The 23,898-nt window shown below is 42.2% G+C and overlaps 1 protein-coding gene across 1 annotated transcript in view; it reads right to left on the reverse strand.

Annotated features, from left to right (window-relative positions):
- Positions 1-23,898, reverse strand: part of SNAP29 (synaptosome associated protein 29) — a 38,627-nt gene that overhangs the window by 13,088 nt on the left and 1,641 nt on the right. The window contains exon 2 of the mRNA XM_068242966.1: positions 13,291-13,532. Coding sequence (XP_068099067.1) covers positions 13,291-13,512 — 222 coding nt within the window. The 5' untranslated portion in view covers positions 13,513-13,532. The remainder of the gene's footprint in view (positions 1-13,290; positions 13,533-23,898) is intronic.

Below are 23,898 nucleotides of genomic sequence, written 5' to 3' on the forward strand. Positions count from 1 at the left end.
CCCCCTGATCACCCGTCAATCACCCGTCAATCACCCGTCAATCACCCCCTGTCACTGCCACCCATCAATCAGCCCCTAACCTGCCCCTTGCGGGCAATCTGATCACCCCCCCACACCAATAGATCGCCCACAGATCCGACATCAGATCACCTCCCAAATCCATTGTTTACATCTATTCTCTCCTCTAAACACCCACTAATTACCCATCAATCACCCCCTATCACCACCTGTCACTTTTACCTATCAGATCAGACCCTAATCTGCCCCTTGCGGGCACCCAATCACCCGCCCACACGCTCAGATTGCCCTCTGACCCCCCCTTATCAATTCACCAGTGCATTAATTACATCTGTTCTTCCCTGTAATAACCCACTGATCACCCGTCAATCACCTGCCAATCACCTATCACCCATCAATCACCCCCTGTCACCCCCTGTCACTGCCACCCATCAATCAGCCCCTAACCTGCCCCTTGCGGGCAATCTGATCACCCACCCACACCATTAGATCGTCCGCAAACCCGCCGTCAGATTACCTCCCAAATGTATCGTTTACATCTGTTATCTTCTCTAAACACCCACTAATTACCCATCAATCACCCCCTATCACCACCTGTCACTGTTACCTATCAGATCAGACCCTAATCTGCCCCTTGCGGGCACCCAATCACCCGCCCACACGCTCAGATTGCCCTCAGACCCCCCCTTATCAATTCGCCAGTGCAATATTTACATCTGTCCTTCCCTGTAATAACCCACTGATCACCTGTCAATCACCTGCCAATCACCTATCACCCATCAATCACCCCCTGTCACTGCCACCCATCAATCAGCCCCTAACCTGCCCCTTGCGGGCAAACTGATCACCCACCCACACCAATAGATCGCCCGCAGATCCGACATCAGATCACCACCCAAGCGCAGTGTTTCCATCTATTCTCTCCTCTAAACACCCACTAATTACCCATCAATCACCCATCAATCACTCCCTATCACCACCTGTCACTGTTACCTATCAGATCAGACCCTAATCTGCCCCTTGCGGGCACCCAATCGCCCGCCTACACGCTCAGATTGCCCTCAGACCCCCCCTTATCAATTCGCCAGTGCAATATTTACATCTGTTCTCCCCTGTAATAACCCACTGATTACCTGTCAATCACCTATCAATCACCCATCAATCACCCCCTGTCACTGCCACCCATCAATCACCCCCTGTCACTGCCACCCATCAATCACCCGCTGTCACTGCCACCCATCAATCAGCCCCTAACCTGCCCCTTGCGGGCAAACTGATCACCCACCCACACCAATAGATCGCCCGCAGATCCGACATCAGATCACCACCCAAGCGCAGTGTTTCCATCTATTCTCTACCCTAAACACCCACTAATTACCCATCAATCACCCCCTGTCACTGCTACCTATCAGATTAGACCCCTATCTGCCCCTAGGGCACTCAATCACCCGCCCACACCCTCAGAATGCCCTCAGACCCCAGCCCTGATCACCTCGCCAGTGCATTGCTTGCATCTATTCCCCCCTCTAATCACACCTTGAGACACCCATCAATCACCTCCTGTCACCCCCTAGCACACCTACCCATCAGATCAGGCCCCAATTTGCCCCGTGTGGGCTCCTGATCACTCGGCCAAACCCTCAGACCCCCTTCCGATCACCTCCCCAGTGCACTGATTGCATCTATTTTCCCCTCTAACCACCCCCTGAGACACCCATCAATCACCTCCTGTCACCCCCCTAGCACTCCTATCCATCAGATCAGGCCCAATACAACCTGTCATCTAAAAGTTTGCACAAAAGGATCCGCAAACCATCAGTGGTAGAAGAAATGCTGGTTGTTCTTTATTCAGATAATCCACTAAACTATGACTAAGGGCAGACTGTAAGCCCGACACGCGTCAGTTGAACCTTGTGATTTTTTTTACCTTTGCCATGTGGATTATCTGAATAAAGAACAACCAGCATTTCTTCTACCACTGATGGTTTGCGGATCCTTTTGTGCAAATTCCTATATTGGCTTGGCTTCCCAGATCCTGCACCAATTGGTTGATTTGGTAGGGGGTTATGAGCGTTTTGATCCTCTCATCACTGTCATCTAAAAAGGCCACCCTGCTTATGACCGGTTCCACAAAATTCGCCCCCTCATAGACCACCTGTCATCAAAATTTGCAGATGCTTATACCCCTGAACAGTCATTTTGAGACATTTGGTTTCCAGACTACTCACGGTTTTGGGCCTGTAAAATGCCAGGGCGGTATAGGAACCCCACAAATGACCCCATTTTAGAAAAAAAAGACACCCCAAGGTATTCTGTTAGGTGTATGACGAGTTCATAGAAGATTTTATTTTTTGTCAAAAGTTAGCGGAAATTAATTTTTATTGGTTTTTTTTCACAAAGTGTCATTTTTCACTAACTTGTGACAAAAAATAAAATCTTCTATGAACTCGCCATACACCTAACGGAATACCTTGGGGTGTCTTCTTTCTAAAATGGGGTCACTTGTGGGGTTCCTATACTGCCCTGGCATTTTAGGGGCCCTAAACCGCGAGGAGTAGTCTAGAAAACAAATGCTTCAAAATGACCTGTGAATAGGACGTTGGGCCCCTTAGCGCACCTAGGCTGCAAAAAAGTGTCACACATGTGGTACCGCCGTACTCAGGAAAAGTAGTATAATGTGTTTTGGGGTGTATTTTTACACATACCCATGCTGGGTGGGAGAAATTTCTATGTAAATGGACAATTGTGTGTAAAAAAATCAAACAATAGTCATTTACAGAGATATTTCTCCCACTTGGCATGGGTATGTGTAAAAATACACCCCAAAACGCATTATACTACTTCTCCTGAGTACAGCGGTACCACATGTGTGGCACTTTTTTACACCCTAAGTACGCTAAGGGGCCCAAAGTCCAATGAGTACCTTTAGGATTTCACAGGTCATTTTGCGACATTTGGTTTCAAGACTACTCCTCACGGTTTAGGGCCCCTAAAATGCCAGGGCAGTATAGGAACCCCACAAATGACCCCATTCTAGAAAGAAGACACCCAAAGGTATTCCGTACGGAGTATGGTGAGTTCATAGAAGATTTTATTTTTTGTCACAAGTTAGCGGAAAATGACACTTTGTGAAAAAAAACTATTAAAATCAATTTCCGCTAACTTGTGACAAAAAAATAAAAACTTCTATGAACTCACCATACTCCTAACGGAATACCTTGGGGTGTCTTCTTTCTAAAATGGGGTCATTAGTGGGGTTCCTATACTGCCCTGGCATTTTAGGGGCCCTAAACCGTGAGGAGTAGTCTTGAAACAAAAATGACCTGTGAAATCCTAAAGGTACTCATTGGACTTTGGGCCCCTTAGTGCAGTTAGGGTGCAAAAAAGTGCCACACATGTGGTATCGCCGTACTCGGGAGAAGTAGTACAATGTGTTTTGGGGTGTATTTTTACACATACCCATGCTGGGTGGGAGAAATACCTCTGTAAATGACAATCTTTTGATTTTTTTACACACAATTGTCCATTTAGAGGTATTTCTCCCACCCAGCATGGGTATGTGTAAAAATACACCCCAAAACACATTGTACTACTTCTCCCGAGTATGGCGATACCACGTGTGGCACTTTTTTGCACCCTAACTGCGCTAAAGGGCCCAAAGTCCAATGACTACCTTTAGGATTTCACAGGTCATTTTGAGAAATTTCGTTTCAAGACTACTCCTCACGGTTTAGGGCCCCTAAAATGCCAGGGCAGTATAGGAACCCCACAAATGACCCCATTTTAGAAAGAAGACACCCCAAGGTATTCCGTTAGGAGTATGGTGAGTTCATAGAAGATTTTATTTTTTGTCAAAAGTTAGCGGAAATTGATTTTAATTGTGTTTTTTCACAAAGTGTCATTTTCCGCTAACTTGTGACAAAAAATAAAATCTTCTATGAACTCGCCATACTACTAACGGAATACCTTGGGGTGTCTTCTTTCTAAAATGGGGTCATTTGTGGGGTTCCTATACTGCCCTGGCATTTTAGGGGCCCTAAACCGTGAGGAGTAGTCTTGAAACAAAATTTCTCAAAATGACCTGTGAAATCCTAAAGGTACTCATTGGACTTTGGGCCCTTTAGCGCAGTTAGGGTGCAAAAAAGTGCCACACATGTGGTATCGCCGTACTCAGGAGAAGTAGTATAATGTGTTTTGTGGTGTATTTTTACACATACCCATGCTGAGTGGGAGAAATATCTCTGTAAATGGACAATTGTGTGTAAAAAAAATTAACAAATTGTCATTTACAGAGATATTTCTCCCACCCAGCATGGGTATGTGTAAAAATACACCCCAAAACACATTATACTACTTCTCCTGAGTACGGCAATACCACATGTGTGGCACTTTTTTGCAGCCTAACTGCGCTAAGGGGTCCAAAGTCCAATGAGCACCTTTAGGCTTTACAGGGGTGCTTACAATTTAGCACCCCCCAAAATGTCAGGACAGTAAACACACCCCACAAATGATCCCATTTTGGAAAGTAGACCCTTCAAGGTATTCAGAGAGGGGCATGGTGAGTCCGTGGCAGATTTCATTTTTTTTTGTCGCAAGTTAGCAGAAATGGAAACTTTTTTTTTTTTTTCTCACAAAGTGTCATTTTCCGCTTACTTGTGACAAAAAATAATATCTTCTATGAACTCACTATGCCTCTCAGTGAATACTTTGGGATGTCTTCTTTCCAAAATGGGGTCATTTGGGGGGTATTTATACTATCCTGGAATTCTAGCCCCTCATGAAACATGACAGGGGGTCAGAAAAGTCAGAGATGCTTGAAAATGGGAAAATTCACTTTTTGCACCATAGTTTGTAAACGCTATAACTTTTACCCAAACCAATAAATATACACTGAATGGGTTTTTTTTTATCAAAAACATGTTTGTCCACATTTTTCGCGCTGCATGTATACAGAAATTTTACTTTATTTGAAAAATGTCAGCACAGAAAGTTAAAAAAAGCATTTTTTTGCCAAAATTCATGTCTTTTTGATGAATATAATAAAAAGTAAAAATCGCAGGAGCAATCAAATAGCACCAAAAGAAAGCTTTATTAGTGACAAGAAAAGGAGCCAAAATTCATTTAGGTGGTAGGTTGTATGAGCGAGCAATAAACCGTGAAAGCTGCAGTAGTCTGAATGGAAAAAAAGTGGCCGGTCCTTAAGGGGTAGAAAGCCCTAGGTCCTCAAGTGGTTAACATAACAGTGGGATGTTTGCTTTTTTAGTCTATTCTATAGTCTAGTCTATACTATCAGAGATAGTATGAGATAACAACCTGAGGCAGCCAAAAAGTTATGAAGTAAACTGATAATTATTTATATTATTTTATTGAGTCAGGTAGCACAACAGTGCTGCATGACTGAATAAAATACATGATCCGTTTATTTCATAAAGGCAAGTAAACACTTTCCTTCTTTTTAAACAATTTTGAATTATGCTATACCTTTTTGGGCACCTCCAGTTGTTTTTCCTTATGTATGACTGTTGGAGGGTTAAAACTTTACACTTTTATCATAAAGTTCATTTTTTTTTTTGGGCGTTTCGATCTGGTCTTCATAATCAAGGTTGAATTATTTAATTCTATGGTCAATAAAGATACTTTTGGCCAATTAGTCTTTATGATACAAAAGGGAACAAATATAGGGCCGGATTTCCCACCAGCAGTAAAGCACTTGTTTGGGCCAGGGTTGCCAAGAGTCTAGCATGTCCGTTTGCATGGATTTTTGCCCACCACAGTGCACTCTCTTGTGTGCAGTATAGTGCACACCGTGACCACAGCTAGTAAGTTCCTGGTGTTGCCTCCCCCTCCCTCTCTTCCTCCAGTTAGTAGCTTTGATTTTTCAGCTGGCACCTCTCTTCAGCCAATGAAAGCGAGAGAGTCAGCCAGCCGAGCCTGCCCCGCCTCCATCCCCGGCCAGCGAGGGGTGTGTGTGTGTGTGTGTGTGTGTGTGTGTGTGTGTGTGTGTGTGTGTGTGTGTGTGTGTGTGTGTGTGTGTGTGTGTGTGTGTGTGTGTGTGTGTGTGTGTGTGTGTGTGTGTGTGTGTGTGTGTGTGTGTGTGTGTGTGTGTGTGTGTGTGTGTGTGTGTGTGTGTGTGTGTGTGTGTGTGTGTGTGTGTGTCCCACTCCCTGTTGCAAGTAGCACTGAATTTCACCCTTTCTACTAGCAGCACCCAGTGTGAAGAATCCTCAGTCTGGCTATATGCCGAGGCTCTATCTGGCTACATACCGGGGCTCCCTGGCCACATACAGGAACTCTCTGGCTCTATACTGGGGCTCTCTGCACAACTCCCCATACACACATAAGATATTTTTTTTTTTAACCATTTCAGCACGCGGGGATTTTTCACCTTATGCATCAGAGCAATTTTCACCTCCCATTCATTTGCTAATAACTTTATCACTACTTATCACGATTTAATGATCTATATCTTGTTTTTTCCACCACCAATTAGGCTTTCTTTGGGTGGTACATTTTGCTAAGAATTATTTTTTTTATAAATGCATTTCAACAGGAATATTAAGAAAAAAAAGAAAAGGAAAAAAAAATTATTATTTCTCATGCTATCATAATTAAAACCTATGTATTTTATTTGCCCATTTGTCTTGGTTATTACACCATTTAAATGTTGTCCCTATCACAATGTATGGCGCCAATATTTTATTTGGAAATAAAGGTGCATTTTTTTCAGTTCTGCGTCCATCACTATTTACAAGCTTATAACTTAAAAAATGTTCGTAGTATACCCCTTCACATGCATATTTAAAAGAGTTCAGACCCTTAGGTAACTATTTTTTTTTGGTGTTGGGAAATAAACAGTTAATTTTTAATGTTATGTCTGTAAATAGCCTTGAAAAATGTATGTAGATGTAGTTTTAGTATTTGGCCACAAGATGGCCACCTTGAGGTTTTTTTTTTACCTTGTGCTTCTCGCTTCCCGGAAGCACAAGGAGGGCTGGAAAAACTTTTTGTTGCAGAAAGACTGCGACCTCTGATAAGAGACCGTCTTTTTTTTTTTTTTCTGCTGGGGACCATGTTCCCGTTCACTGATCTCAGGGCTACTGGGGAACGGCAAGGGGGCACACGCGCCTCTGCAGCAGAGCAGCTGCCTGGACGTGAGGATCACGTCCGGGTGGCTGAAATAATTAAATAAAGTACATTTTAATAACATTTTTAAAAGGGTGGTTGAGGGAGGGGGCCCAAATATGCAACTCTGCTTAGGGCCCCATTTGGCCTTAATCCGGCTCTGTATTGGTACAGAATCCATCAGCTGAAACATGGTGTGCTGTCCTGAACGTTACCAATAGGGCTATTCAGTACGGCAAAACGGCAGTTTTTAAAAGGGTGATGTAATCATTTGTTGGCTAGTAATTATTAATAGAAAGTCTATGCAATACAGTTTGTTTGATTCCTGTGCTCCCATAAAATGCTTTGTTTTTGCATACTTGGAATGTAGGCGAGATGGATATAGTGAACCGGGCAGATATCCAAAGGATACCCGAGGTGACATGATGAGAGACATGTGTATGTACAGTGCCTAGTACACAAATAGGCTGTGTTCCTTTTGTTTCTTTCTCTGCCTGAAAAAGTTCAATATCAGGTATGTAAGTGGCTGACTCAATCCTGACTCAGACAGGAAGTGACTACAGTGTGACCCTCACGGATAAGAAATTCCAACTATAAAAACACTTTCCTAGCAGAAATGGCTTCTGAGAGCAGGAAAGAGATAAAAGGGCCAATAGTTCATAGATTAGCTCTGGGATATTTCAATGAATGTGTCATTGAACAAAAACAATAGAACAGTTAAAACTTAAAAAGTAGATTTAACCACTTAGCAACTTCTGCCACGCTTTTCTACGTCCTTATTTACAAACACCTATAAACACATATAAATATTTGGTTCTGCTGTCTATTTTTAGAAAACTGAGTACGTATAGCACCATCTTGTGGCCAAAAAGTAAAACTACTTCCAAATACACCATTATTCATTTACCATAGGAACATTAAGCACATTTTCATTATTTTTGAAACTCCTTCACCCCTCACCCAAAATAAAATATTATCGCCATACTTTGTACTAGGGACACAAGTTAAACATTGTAAAAACCGGGACAAATTGGCAAATAAAATGTGTCTGTTTTATCTACAATAGCACAATTTATTTTTAAACTACAATGGCTGAAAGCTGAGAAATGGTGATTTTTTTCATTTTTCTCTTCTTCTTCCCTGTCAAATCATTATAAAATAATATAATTCTTAGCATAAAGTACTGCCCAAAGAAAGCCTAGTTTTTCCCGTAAAAAATAATGTATAGATCATTTCAGTGTTATAATTAGTGATAAAGTTATTACCGAATGAATGGGAAGAGCTTTTGAAGGGGAATAAACCTGTGGTAGAGAAGTGGTTAAACAAAAACTGTGGACTATATTAAAAAGTCATTTTTAGAAGACGGAAGATAGATACAATTGTTTACTTCATTAGTTTTTTTTGCCTCTAGTGTCCTTTAATATCTGTTTCTGTTCTATAATTGTCAATACAATGTTTATACATGACAAAGTGAACCTGAAGATGTTCGCAAAAAAAAAAAAGTTAGCTACTTCGCTATGAAGAAAGAAGTCTCAGCTATTGAGGAACTACAAGTCCCACAATGCATTGCAGGAGTCTGACAGCCACAGTCATGACTCAAAGGCAAATGCATTGTGGAATTTGTAGTTCCTTAACAGCTGGAGGGCCAAGTTTGCCCATGCCAGTGTTAAAATGTGACAGCACAGTGGACATACTGCACCTGCATGAGTACGGCTGCACCTGCACAGTATCTCCTTTTTTCATCTCAGGTACACTTTAATTTCCATGTCTATTTGCACCCAATAAGCAAGAGCTGATTTCCCCCCAAAAATAAATATGACCCTGTAAAAAACTGATAGGACATACTTTTCTAATAACCAAGACAAGAAAAGACAACACATTTATATCGCGCTTTTCTCCTGGTGGACTTAAAGAGCCAGAGCTGCAGCCACTAGGACTTGCTCTATAGGCAGTAGCAGTGTTAGGGAGTCTTGCCCAAGGTCTCCTACTGAATAGGTGCTGGCTTACTGGATAGGAAGACCCAGGATTCGAACCCTGGTTTCGTGTATAAGAGGCAGAGCCCTTAACCAGTACACTATCCAGCCATTGGCAAAGTGCTACAGCAGTGTCACCCTATGAGCGTCTTGTCACTGCAGAATTTTGATTTGAAGAAAATTGAGAACGTGTTGCCTGTACCATTTTCAGAACTTTTCTTCTTAAGGGAATGTGCAAAAATGCATATTACTTTCAAAAACGCTCTGAAAATCACTTTGCAAAATCGCAAACGCTAAGAGCTTGGTGATTGTGTTTTGTAGTGTGAACTTGGCCTAAAATATGGTCTCAGATAACCAAATACTATTACAAGTGCAAACGTTTTTATGAATCTTTATTATGGTAAATTGTTACTATTACAAGCCAGGAATGTGCGAAAACGAAGCCATTGACACCTTTCTTTGTTATGAACACTGATAGGCACACCACTTTATAGCAGGTTTTACAATATGTTTACTTCTCCTTTCCAGAGTACAAATCAGTTTTGTTGCAGCTAGTCAGTGGTAAGAATAAAATGTTTCCTATTTTAACCACTTCACCCAACCAGTGCTAAATTTCTCCGTCCCTCTGCGCACCGCTTCACCCCCAGGGACGGAGAAAGGCGCACTTGTTTGTTTACTGGCTGGGAGTGGGCGGGGAACTCTCGCGCACACTCCAGCCAGCCCGCACAGCAGGTTACTAATTGGATGTTAGGAACAAGCGTTCCTAAATCCAATTAGCCTCGCCGATTGCGAGTAGAATGAAGACGGCTTCAAACAAATGCCGTCTTCATTCAAAACAATGCAAGGTAAACAAACTTGCAGCCCGCGATCGCGCGCCCCCGCGACCCGCGCGCGCGCACACACCCCGGCTTTGCAGTACAATGATTGGTTATGGGGACTCTCCAGTCCCCAATAACCAATCATAGTACATCAGTACAGTAATGGAAGCAGCGCTGAAAGGGAAAAATCGCGCTGGTGTTTCAGGGGTAAAACCCCTCAGTTGTGAAATGGTTAAATACAGAATAAGTTCTTCCCATTTTTTTTGTTTTTATGTGGTGAATCTCATCACTTCTGCTTCTATTTTCCTCTTTTGTAGTACACAATCCTTCTGAAAAAAATCTCTTATATTTGGTATCTGTTCCTTGAAGTTAACCAGTAACTGAGATGTGCAATGGAAACAGGAGATTCTGAAAAATACACAACCAAAGCCAGTAAAAGTGTAACTGAACTTTTGAGGAAAAAAATAAAAACATTTCCCTCCAGGACATCTGCTGTATATTTATTGCATAGATTTCAGCAAACAATTCATTGGAAGTAGGTCACCTTACCCTTCACATTTGCTTTGACTTTCTCAGCTGGAAGAACAGGTAGACCAAAAGAGAACTGCATTGGATAGCATTTATGGATTAATTCCTTTTATTGCGCAGTGCACATAATGCAGACAAGCATGACATTTCGGTCGGGAGCCCTTTCTCAAGTGTGCGTTTAGAAAGGACTCAAGCTCAAAACGTTATGTTTGTGTGCATTATGTACACTGCGCAATAAAGTGAATTAAAAGGAACCTAAACTGAGAAGAATATGGAAGATTCCTTTTAAAGAGACACTGAAGCGAAAAAAAAACTGATATTATGATTTGTATGTGTAGTACAGCTAAGAAATAAAACATTAAGATCAGATACATCAGTCTAATTGTTTCCAGTACAGGAAGAGTTAAGAAAATCCAGTTGTTATCTCTATACAAAAAAAGCCATTATCTCTACGACAAGTCGTGGAGAGGGCTGTTATCTGACTTTTATTATCTCAACTGTTCCTGGACTATTTACTTTTCCTCTGCCAGAGGAGAGGTCATTAGTTCACAGACTGCTCTGAAAGAATCATTTTAAATGCTAAGTGTTGTGTAATTTGCAGATATTAGAGAATGATGCAATGTTAGAAAAAACACTATATACCTGAAAATAAAAATATGAGAATATTTTCTTTGCTGCTAATCTTCTAGTAATTATTCATAGTACACAACCAATTCATTATATCATATTTTTTTTCGCTTCAGTGTCTCTTTAAACAATACAAGTTGCCTGGCAGTCCTGCTGATGCCTTTGGCTGCAGTAGTGGCTGAATCACACACCTGAAACAAGCATGCAGCTAATCGCGTCTGACTTCACACCAGAGCACCTGATCTGCATGCTTGTTTAGGGGCTGTGGCTAAAAGTATTAGAGACACAGGGTCAGCAGGAGAGTCAGGCAACTGGTATTATTTTAAAAGGAAAAATCCATATCCTTCTCAGTTTAGGTTCCCTTTAATCCGTAATTGTGGTTGAGCTCAGGTCGTATCTGCTTTCTCGGTTCTCGACAGGGGTGGTGGATCACCCTGAGGGATCTTGGTGCTCCCGCACCACACACACTTAATTGGTGTAGCCTGCAGGATTATTGCAATTTGCATAGCATGTAGATATTTGGGATCCGAATATTCCTATCTGCATAAATAAAAACTCACTGGAAATGGGGATGCAAAAATGTAACCAAACACTGGACCGTTGTCATGGGTGCAAGGAAGCATAATTAAAAATGCCAGGAAAATTACAGCTCAATGCAGACTTAAAGAGACTCTGAAGTCTCTTTTTTACCTTCTTTTGTTTAACTATCCTCTTCAGCTTTAATGACAGAGTTAAATCGGCGCATCCCCGCAGCAGAGGAGTGATTTATTGTCAAAGTCCTGCAAAGCTCCCGGGCTCTGCAGGGCTTCACTTAGTCGAAGAGGCTGAGCTTTACACTGTAGCTCTGCCTCCTCCGCAGTCAATCTCTGCGGATCGCCGCCTCTCCCCGCCCCTCTCAGTCTTCTTTCACTGAGAGGGACGGGGAGGAGGCAGAGATCTGCAGAGATTGATTGCGGAGAGGCTGAGCTACAGCTCAAAGCTCAGCCTCTCCAGGAAGAGAAGCCCTGCATGTCAGGGCAGTACAATCTACGAGCTGCAAAATCGTATAACTTTGCAGGTCAATTACTCTGTAATAAATCACTCCTCTGCCGTGGAGATGTGGCGATTTAACTCTGGCATTAAAGCTGAAGAGGATAGTTAAACAAAAGAAGGTATAAACAATAAATAAATAAATAAACTTCAGAGTCTCTTTAACTGGATAGAAAATTTTAATAGTGAAAGTTATGTCAGTTCACAGTAAACAACTTCAGAGACTTGATTTGATTTTTTTGTTGTAAAAATTTCTCATATCTTTGAAATTTATGATTATGCAACTTGCTTTTAAGGAGAACCTGAGGTGGTTAAAACAAACAAATAGATCCCTAAGAAGAGAGAAGCCTCTGGATACTTCCCAAGTCCTCCTCCAGACAACTGCCACTGCCCGGAACCCTCTGGAAGTTTGCAGCCATGCTGCTATTCATGCACGCCTTCACGAGTACGCCCGCACAGTAGCACAGAGCAGATGTGGACAAGCAACTTTAGCTTACTGTGCAGGAGCAGCCATCATGAAGTGGAGTGCGGACCAGATAACATATCCAACAAGATCTTGTCAAAAATGTTACAATGGTCCACGAGTTGCAAAGATGGACTATCCAAATGCTTCTTTCTACGTAGGTGGGTATCTAACTTTTTTTTTACTTGGGCGACTTGAGGTTCAATTTAGGTTTAAAATTTTCAATAAACGTGTTTGACAAAAGCAGTAATATTTGTGACACTAGCGCACTGGCCTGCTGAAAGCTCTGCCTGTCCATACAAATGACCAAAGAAATAATACCCACCGATCACAGCCTTTTATATCAGTGCTCTGCCCAAGTCACAACATAAAAGTGGGCACAGTTTGCAGTAGTCAAAATGTCCTCAATCCCACCAACTTCTGCCAACCACAATGCTAATTTTGTCATAAATATTAATAAACTGGTCCCCTTGTCACCCTTGAGATCCACTTTAAAGATACATTAACAGTTATTACAAAAACAAAACAGTCTATAAAGTGTAGTTTTAACTTTTGTTAAAATACTGTTTTAACATATCATTGCTATTAAAATTAATAATAAACAACAACAACTCATGGATGCTTGGTCTAGGACAAATACCGGTAGGTGTATTAATTTACAGTCTATGAAATATCTGCATTAATATTATGAGAATGGCAAGGGCCTACTCACCTCTGCTGTCTCTACCCCAACCTTCTCCGATTCATACATAAGTGATAATGATCTGTTGCTACTCTCCACTGTGTTTTGTGCCCTCCACATTACTTCTTGCTGCAAGGACCTCTGTCTGTCCGGTTCCTCTCTTCCCCTTGGCTCTGCAGAGCGGTCATTCCACCCCACGGGTTTAAAGTTTTCATCCTCATCCTCGTCAAAGGGGTTGTAACTCTTGGACATGATGTCACTTGTCTTCTAGACTGCAGTGTGATTTAAGGGGTACAAATAACATTACTGCAAATATTAGTGCTAAAATAATCCACAGACAAACAAGAAATGTTTGTACAAACAAATGATTTGGGGGGGGGGGGGGTTCTGAAATTATACAAGGAAAAAAATAGCGATAGGACAATCAACTTTTTTGAAAGATGTACCACCAAAAACACACTGCTATCTACCTCAAACATGTATGTTGCAAACAGTGTTCCAAGCTCTCAACAGAAAAAGGTTACATTCAGATATGTCACAGGGATTTTTCCAGAAAGTGCAGGAACCAGCACTTCCAAGGTCAGACGTACTCAATGTTCTGTAATCAACAGCTACATGGTGTTATCGTGGAGGCAATTGTCACAGAGCTTGCTTTTTTGTGGACTTTAAAGTGTGAAGGTTAATATTTAGTGAGACCTTTAGTCTCTGACCAACATACACATGCATCAGAAACGTAAGGCAATGTTCAGATAGTGGAAATAGGTTTGCCTTTTAATAGCTTGTTGGAGTAAAGCCTGCAACAAGAAAAAAAAGTTGACTGATGTGGAAGCAAGAAGCAGGCACACTCCGACTAGTCAGTGCATATAACTAAAATACACAGTTCTCTAGAGTTGTTAACACAAAGAACAACAAAGCGTTTGTAAACGGCTTTTCTCCCATAGGACTCAAAGTGAATAGACTGGTCTCAGATCAGAACATAGTTGCTGTTTGGAACGCCCCGTTCACATCACAAACGCGGATGGCCACGCATGCGGAACGCAACGCATGCGAACGCACGCCATCCGCGTTTGTGTGCGTTGCGTGGCTGATCCCATCACTGAAAAGTGAATGGGACAGCCACGCGTTTTTACAAAAAATGCGTGCAGCATGCGTTTCCGGACCGCACAGGTCCGGAACGCATGCAGTGTGAACATCAGACATTGCACTCTATGCAATGTCTGATGTCGTGCGTGTCGGCCACCTGCACGCGTTTCCAAAACGCGGCTGGAAACGCGTGCTGTGTGAACGGGGCCAGGAAAAGTCAAGTAATTATAAATGACCAACTAAACATGTGGCTTTTCAGTTTTGACGCCTCCAGGGCTGAAGTTGCCTTGGTTGAGTGTGGCAAGGCATTCCAAAATGTGGGGGAAGCTTGACAGGAGGCTCTGGCTCCAAAGGTTTTGAGTTGGACTCTGCAGGATGGTCCCGTCTGTAGCTATTGAGCAAGAGGAAGACACAGGCAGGCTGGACTGGCACTTATGTTAAAACAACAGCAACTGGTTAAAGCACACCTGAACTCTTGCATAGGAGACAAGAAAACACAGAGAAATCCACCATGTGTGTTTATAGAGAACAGACAGTATAATTCTCACTTCTCAGCAAGTAATGAGCTAGTGTAATTTGAGCTGTCAGCTGTCTGTGAAATCTGAGCTAATATGTAAACACAGGATGTAGACAAGTGCTAACATTTATTAAGCTATGCAAACCATATTGGAAGCTTTTCCTCCTAGCTTAATAAATGTTAGCACTTGTCTTGGATGCAGGGCATGCGTTTTTCAGTCTGGCAGAGGCGGTGTATGCCTGTGCAATTAACCATTCAATTGCAACATGTGTTTAGGGATGCGAAGCCTTTCCCCCCACCTTTTCTTAACTTTGTAACTATGTAACTATCAGGTTAGCTGCTCCCAGCCCCTCCTCCTGAGTTTCCTGTTTGCATAATAAGTAGTAGCAGATTTGCAGGACGACGAACGAACTTTTAATTGATGAAAGAACGACCTAAGTAAAGTTAGTTTTAAAAGGTGTGTAACGATCTGATCGTTAGAACGAACGTTACATCACGTAAAGCAACTATTGCGCCTGCGCATAAAAATGAGAAGTTTCACGGAGAAATTGGGAAATGCGCATGTCAAGCCTAGTACGAACGACCGTTTCCAACGATGTACTACTTTTGCAAACGATCGTCGTTGGTTAAAATCCGCCAAGACAGAACTTTCTTTTGTAGCGATTTGGCTCGTTCGTCGTTTGCCTTAATAGTCGGTGGTTCGTTTTTTGTAACGATCGTCGTTGGTAAAGATCGGGGAACGATCGTTACAAACGACTATAGTCGAATGTGTGTACGCACCTTTAGCGGTATGCGCTGGCGTTCTCCTCGCTGTTCAACAAAATGTTAGTTTTTATTATATTCATCAAAAAAAAGACATGAATTTTGTCAAAAAAATTATTTTTTTAACTTTCTGTGCTGACATTTTTCAAATAAAGTAACATTTCTGTATACATTTTTTGTCCAAATTTATTCTGCTACATGTCGTTGATAAAAAAAAAATCCATTCAGTGTATATTTATTGGTTTGGGTAAAAGTTATAGCGTTTACAAACTATGGTGCCAAAAGTGAATTTTCCCATTTTGAAGCATCTCTGACTTTTCTGACCACCTGTCATGTTTCATGAGGTGCTAAAATTCCAGGATAGTATAAATACCCCCCAAATGACCCCATTTTGGAAAGAAGACATCCCAAAGTATTCACTGAGGGACATGGTGAGTTCACAGAAGCTTTTATTTTTTGTCACAAGTTAGCGGAAAATGACACTGACCAAAAAAAAAAAAATCTGCCACGAACTCACTAGGCTCCTCTCTGAATAACTTGAAGTGTCTACTTTCCAAAATGGGGTCATTTGTGGGGTGTGTTTACTGTCCTGGCATTTTGGGGGGTGCCTAATTGTAAGCATCCCTGTAAAGCCTAAAGGTGATCATTGGACTTTGGGCCTCTTAGCGCAGTTAGGCTGCAAAAAAGTGCCACACGTGGTATCGCCGTACTCAGGAGAAGTAGTATAATGTGTTTTGGGGTGTATTTTTACACATACCCATGCTGAGTGGGAGAAATATCTCTGTAAATGGACGGTTTTAAGACTAGTCCTCACGGTTTAGGGCCCCTAAAATGCCAGGGCAGTATAGGAACCCCACAAGTGACCTCATTTTAGAAAGAAGACACCCCAAGGTATTCCGTTAGGTGTATGGTGAGTTCATAGAAGATTTTATTTTTGTCGCAAGTTAATGAAAAATGACACTTTGTGAAAAAAAAACAATAAAAATCAATTTCCGATAACTTTTGACAAAAAATAAATTCTATGAACTCGTCATACACCTAACAGAATACCTTGGGGTGTCTTTTTTCTAAAAAGGGGTCACATGTGGGGTTCCTATACTGCCCTGGCATTTTACGGGCCCAAAACCGTGAGTAGTCTGGAAACCAAATGTCTCAAAATGACTGTTCAGGGGTATAAGCATCTGCAAATTTTGACGACAAGTGGTCTATGAGAGGGCGAATTTTGTGGAACCGGTCATAAGCAGGGTGGCCTCTTAGATGACAGGTTGTATTGGGCCTGATCTGATGGATAGGAGTGCTAGGGGGGGTGACAGGAGGTGATTGATGGGTGTCTCAAGGTGTGATTAGTGGGGGAAATAGATGCAAGCAATGCACTGGGGAGGTGATCAGAAGGGGGTCTGAGGGGGATCTGAGGGTTTGGCCGAGTGATCATGAGCTCACACGGGGCAAATTAGGGCCTGATCTGATGGGTAGGTGTGCTAGGGGGTGACAGGAGGCGATTGATGGGTGTCTCAAGGTGTGATTAGTGGGGGGAATAGATGCAAGTAATGCACTGGCGAGGTGATCAGGGCTGGGGTCTGAGGGCGTTCTGAGGGTGTGGGCGGGTGATTGGGTGCCCTAGGGGTAGATAGGGGTCTAATTTGATGGGTAGCAGTGACAGGTGGTGACAGGGGGTGATTGATGGGTAATTAGTGGGTGTTTAGAGGAGAGAAAAGATGTAAACAATGCACTTGGGAGGTGATCTGATGGCGGGTCTGCAGGCGATCTGATGGTGTGGGTGGGTGATCAGATTGCCTGCAATGGGCAGGTTAGGGGCTGATTGATGGGTGGCAGTGACAGGGGGTGATTGACAGGTGATCAGTGGGTTATTACAGGGGGGATAGAGGCATACAGTACACAGGGGGGGGGGGGGGGTGATCAGGAGTCCCCAGGGGGCAGTTTAGGGCATAAAAAAAATTGTGTTGAAAGATAGTGACAGGGAGTGATTGATGGGTGATTAGGGGGTGATTAGGTGCAAACAGTGGTCTGGAATTTGATCAGTGTGCTTGGGTGCAGACTAGGGTGGCTGCAGCCTGCCCTGGTGGTCCCTCGGACACTGGGACCACCAGGGCAGGAGGCAGCCTGTATAATAGGCTTTGTATACATTACAAAGCCTATTATACATAGGGGCAGCGGCGATCGGGCAGCTAGTAACCCGCCGGCGCTTCCAAACGGCCGGCAGGTTACAGCACGAGGGGGGGTGGAGCCTATCGCCGCACAGCCACGCTAGATGCCGCCGCCGATGGGCGTATTGCGGTCGTTTGGGCCCAGCCCTTGCCGCCGCCCATCAGCTGGGGGCGGTCCTTAAGTGGTTAAGTCACAGAGGAACTATACATTTTCTCTTTGTCTTTTCTAAACATGACCATATTCAATTTAAAGTGGACTTGAACTCTCTACATGTTGCTTATGGAAGTGCAATTACGGTATGTACAGGTTTGCTTTCCTAATAGCTTGCGCCTAGGTGATTTCTGCTGTAGCCAGAAACACATAAAAATAGCTTTGTTAAAAGGGAAACTGAGGTAGGAGGAATATGGAGGCTGTCATATTTATTTCCTTGTAAACCATGCCAGATGCCTGGCAGCCCTGTTGATCTTCTGCCTTAAGTAGTGTCTAAGTTAAAACCCTGGAACAAGCATATGGCTAATCCAGTGAAATCTGAGTCAGCGTACCTGATCTGCTGTATGCTTGTTCAGGGTCTGTGGCTGCAAGTATCAGAGAGAGGGGATCACATTCCTTGCAAGAAATGCTGACAGATGAGAACAATCACATGTCAGTACTAGTATTTCCTGGTATTCAATTGTGTACGTTTGTTTTACCATGGCTGTTGTGCACCTCTGTGCAGATCCAGCATCCCAACCATGGCGACATGCAAAGCAGCACAAATGACTAACTACTGTCTATAACCATACATGCGATTTCAGAGAATACACAACAGGAAGAGCAAGAAGATGTCTCCTCTGCCCTTTATCTTTCCTATAGCCACACTTGTCATTGCAAATGTTTATTTTTAATGCTATTTTGTAAACTTATTAACGCCCAACCAAAACCCAAATTAAATATGCTCAATACACAAACAGTCTTGCTGATTAATGTAAATAAGTACTGGTTTTAAAAGTTATATTTTCAAGTTTAAAAATCCTTTGTTTAGATGTGCTTGCTTGCAGCCATGCACATATTCATACAGTAAAGACGTAAGTTTGCTCCAACCTGTTCATTTCCTGTTACTAGAGTTGAGATCTAATACCCTGTACACCATGTAATTTTTCTGTCAGATCAACTGGAAATTTCTCGTTTTATTATTTCTAGCTTGTCCAATCTGCTTCCGAACGAGAATCGATTCTGAGATCAGTGATCTGCTTCCGAACGAGAAAGGGATTGATTCTGAGATCAGTACCACACAAAAGCGATCCCTTTCTTGATCAGAAGCAGATCAGATATGCTGGAAATCATCGGATGGGAAATTTCCCACCGATCCGACAGGAAAATTGCATGGTATGTTACAGTTGCTCAGCACCAGCTCTGTGCAAACTACAAAGTTCTGCCTCCTCATACAGACACATGGTTTCTACTATACAGTATTAGGAATGCTGAGAACTGTAGTCTGGCATCTACTGTTCCTACTTTATTACATCTCAAACCCAACTGATTTCGCAGCTGACTCCAGAGGATAGAAGCAAGCTGTATTGGAGTTCTATGTACATTTGTCCCATGAAACAGATATTCAGCCCACCACTACTCTTCTATCTACTGTTTATATGTACTTATCAAGCTAATTGCTATTATGCTAGGTACACAACATACAATTTTGTGTTAGCTAGATAGTTCGATAAATAATTTCTGACATGTCCGACTTATTTTCGATCGTTTTTCTGATCGATTTCTCATAGAAGTGAATAGAAATAGAGAAGAAAAGATAACAGAATCGAATCAGAAATCGGTCGGAAAATCGAATCGGATTGAAAAATCGACCAAAAAAAAAAGCTAACACATCGTGTGTACCCAGCACTAGTTTGCTCTGTTCAATTTAGGGTTTTAACTGCAACCGCATTATCGTACGGACTTCATGAGTACTTAAAAAGTTTTAGACTGGCTACGGATTTTACGCAGAACTCGATGGACGTATGTCTTTTTTCAACCAAAATAACTATGTGGTTTTAAACCAGGGCTGTGGAGTTGGTACAAAATTCTTCCGACTCCGAAGTTTATGAAACCACCGACTCCAGGTACCCAATATTGATCCAACTCCTCAACTTCGACTCCTTAGTCTAATAACTTACCAGAGCTGTGGAGTTGGTACAAAAATCATCCGATGACTCCGTTTATTGAAACCACCGACTCCGACTAAGTACCCAAAATTGCTCTGACTGCACAGTCCTGGTTTTAAGTGAAAAATATTCTTTCAGACTACATGATAGAGGAGACTAAACAGATAGATATTGTGAGGTCTTCAATCAAAATGAACAGAAGACCTCAATTATGATTGGCCAATTTTACCACTACCATGTTGTATGTGAACTTACCTACACAATGGGCTCTATTCACAAAACGTCTCATAAATGACTTATTTATTACCTATAATAACCTTTCAGCGCATTTACAAGCAAAACAAACACTCAAAGTAAGTTATTCCTGATTAAAGTCATTTCAATATTACTTTTCTTACCTTAATTATTTTAGATTTTTGCTCTTTGGGAGCTTACAAATGTAACATAGATACGGTGAAAACAGAGGAACACAAGTGAAAAAGCTTTGTGAATCATGCTCAATGTGTTCATAGAATTCAAATCTGTTGCCCCAAATACAACATGAAGTGGTAAATTGGCCAAATCAAAATTGGATGTGTGCGGGCACCCTAAAAAAATGTGCCTTATTTTACAGTTAATGTTATCTTTAAATCATTATAGGAATAGGTAAAGCACTAAAAGTACCTCTATACCCATTCCAGATAGCTGAGGGTAGTGGATATGTGCAAGTTCCCTTATTAAGGCCTGGTGCACACCAAAAACCGCTAGTAGATCCGCAAAATGCTAGCAGATTTTGAAACGCTTTTTGTTATTTTTCTGTAGCGTTTCAGCTAGCGTTTTGCGGTTTTGTGTAGCGGTTTTGGTGTAGTAGATTTCATATATTGTTACAGTAAAGCTGTTACTGAACAGCTTCTGTAACAAAAACGCCGGCAAAACCGCTCTGAACAGGCGTTTTTCAGAGCGGTTTGCGTTTTTCCTATACTTTACATTGGAGGCAGAAACGCATCCGCAATCCAAAAAAATGCCTCACCCCGGGAGTATGCGTTTCTGCAAAACGCCTCCTGCTCTGGTGTGAACCACCCCATTGAGATACATTGACCAAGCGTATCCGCAGCCGCAAGCGGCTGCAGAAATGCTGAAAAAGCCGCTCGGTGTGCACCAGCCCTAAAGGAGCATTAAGATACTTACTCCATAAGTCCCCTCTAGGGTTTATCACCACAGGTGTGGTCGTAGTTATGGCTACCTTCTCTACAACAAGGTGTAGACGAGTCCCTTGTCCATAACACCGATAAGGGGGTTTTGTAAAATATGTCTACCTTTTGTAGAACACTCCCCCCAAATATATTATGGACACTTAAGACAGCTTATCAGATTTGAATTACAGGATCTTCAAAAAAAAATTAGCATATTGTGATAAAGTTCATTTTTTTCTGTAATGTACTGATAAACATTAGACTTTCATATATTTTAGATTCAAATACACACAACTGAAGTAGTTTAAGCCTTTTATTGTTTTAATATTGATGATTTTGGCATACAGCTCATGAAAACCCAAATTTCCTATCTCAAAAAAGCATATTTCATCCGACCAATAAAAGAAAAGTGTTTTTAAAACAAAAAAAGTCAACCTTCAAATAATTATGTTCAGTTATGCACTTAATACTTGGTCGGGAATCCTTTTGCAGAAATGACTGCTTCAATGCGGCGTGGCATGGATGGAGGCAATCAGCCTGTGGCACTGCTCAGGTGTTATGGAGGCCCAGGATGCTTCGATAATTGAGCACAGTAATACCATGGTCAGTAAACCATTTACCAGTGGTTTTGGCACAGTGAGCAGGTGCCAGGTCGTGCTGAAAAATGAAATCTTCATCTGCATAAAGCTTTTCAGCAGATGGAAGCATGAACCCACTTTTGAACCAGAAACAGCGGCAAAAGCGGCTGACCTGGGCTACAGAGAAGCAGCACTGGACTGTTGCTCAGTGGTCCAAAGTACTTTTTTCGGATGAAAGCAACTTTTACCTGTCATTTGAAAATCAAGGTGCCAGAGTCTGGAGGAAGACTGGGGAGAGGGAAATGCCAAAATGCCTGAAGTCCAGTGTCAAGTACCCACAGTCAGTGATGGTCTGGGGTGCCATGTCAGCTGCTGGTGTTGGTCCACTGTGTTTTATCAAGGGCAGGGTCAATGCAGCTAGCTATCAGAGGAGATTTTGGAGCACTTCATGCTTCCATCTGCTGAAAAGCTTTATGGAGATGAAGATTTCATTTTTCAGCACGACCTGGCACCTGCTCACAGTGCCAAAACCACTGGTAAATGGTTTACTGACCATGGTATTACTGTGCTCATTTGGCCTGCCAACTCTCCTGACCTGAACCCCATAGAGAATCTGTGGGATATTGTGAAGAGAAAGTTGAGAGACGCAAGACTCAACACTCTGGATGAGCTTAAGGCCGCTATCGAAGCATCCTGGGGCTCCATAAAACCTGAGCAGTGCCACAGGCTGATTGCCTCCATGCCACGCCGCATTGAAGCAGTCATTTCTGCAAAAGGATTCCAACCAAGTATTGAGTGCATAACTGAACAATTATTTGAAGGTTGACTTTTTTTGTTTTAAAAACACTTTTCTTTTATTGGTCAGATGAAATATGTTAAATTACAAAAGGGGGAAGAGCTCCAAGAATCGCCGGCACCCAACAGGCTGCTGCACAGTACCTGGATTCCGAAGCTGAACTTGGTGCTCACAGCATAGACATCAACACTGGTAGTTAGAAGAAAGAACAGCGCTGGGCACTCAAGCTGATGCTTAAGGTTTATTTACCACAGGTACAAACAGACATTGCAGGCAGAGGGAGAAAAAAAGAGACCTCTTATTTCTCCCTCTGCCTGCAATGTCTGTTTGTACCTGTGGTAAATAAACCTTAAGCATCAGATTGAGTGCCCAGCGCCGTTCTTTCTTCTAACTACCAGTGTTGAAATATGTTAATTTTTTGAGATAGGAAATTTGGGTTTTCATGAGCTGTATGCCAAAATCATCAATATTAAAACAATAAAAGGCTTGAACTACTTCAGTTGTGTGTATTTGAATCTAAAATATAAGAAAGTCTAATGTTTATCAGTACATTACAGAAAATAATGAACTTTATCACAATATGCTAATTTTTCGAGAAGATCCTGTATAGAATTGTTTTACTGAAAATGCCTTAGGTGTGAGTAGATATACCCCCACCTCCCTTAGCCCCCTGTCCTTGACCCACACAATGAGGGCTTACTAGAGAGGGGAAAAGATTTATGTTGCCCTTTTGCAGAGCCTTACATGTTGATTGGTACTGTTCAGGCAGGAGAGCTCACCGCTGGCTCGCTCAGCCAATCTGGCAAGTACTACCTTAGCCTTTGAATCCAAAAACGACATACCGTATCTTCAAACTTTCTGATCTTAGAAAGATGGACATCTTTCAGTACAAAAATGAGGCTAAAGGTGCATACACATCCAATTTTGATTGTCCAATCACTGACCAATTTTACAGACCTCCTAGTAGTATGAGGGTCAACAGACTTTGAATACTATGAGCAGATTGCGTAGGTAAGCTCTCATATTACATGAAAATGGTAAGACTGGCCAATCAAAATTTGATGTGTGTACCAGGCTTACGCCCAAAAAACCTTTCCAGCCATGCCCTCATCACCACTACATTTACTCATTATGATTAATTCATGACAGAAAGAGACATCTTGTCATTCATATCTACTACCATATGAACATTACAAAAATACACTGTTAGTATTACCCATAAGAATCACACTCGATCATACGGATGGCACTGGGGAAACTAGTGATGTACAGACACTTCACTGAGGTATATTAGAGCAACATACACTGCTGATAAGGGGATGGGAGGAGGGATGCTGGACAAACTACTTGTGGGCAGGACAAAGAGGGAAACAAGGCGCTCAGGGGATGCTGTTAATTGACCTGACATGCTGTATCTTTAGGGTCC

This window comes from Hyperolius riggenbachi, chromosome 1 (assembly GCF_040937935.1).
Source record: "Hyperolius riggenbachi isolate aHypRig1 chromosome 1, aHypRig1.pri, whole genome shotgun sequence".
Lineage (NCBI taxonomy): Eukaryota > Metazoa > Chordata > Amphibia > Anura > Hyperoliidae > Hyperolius > Hyperolius riggenbachi.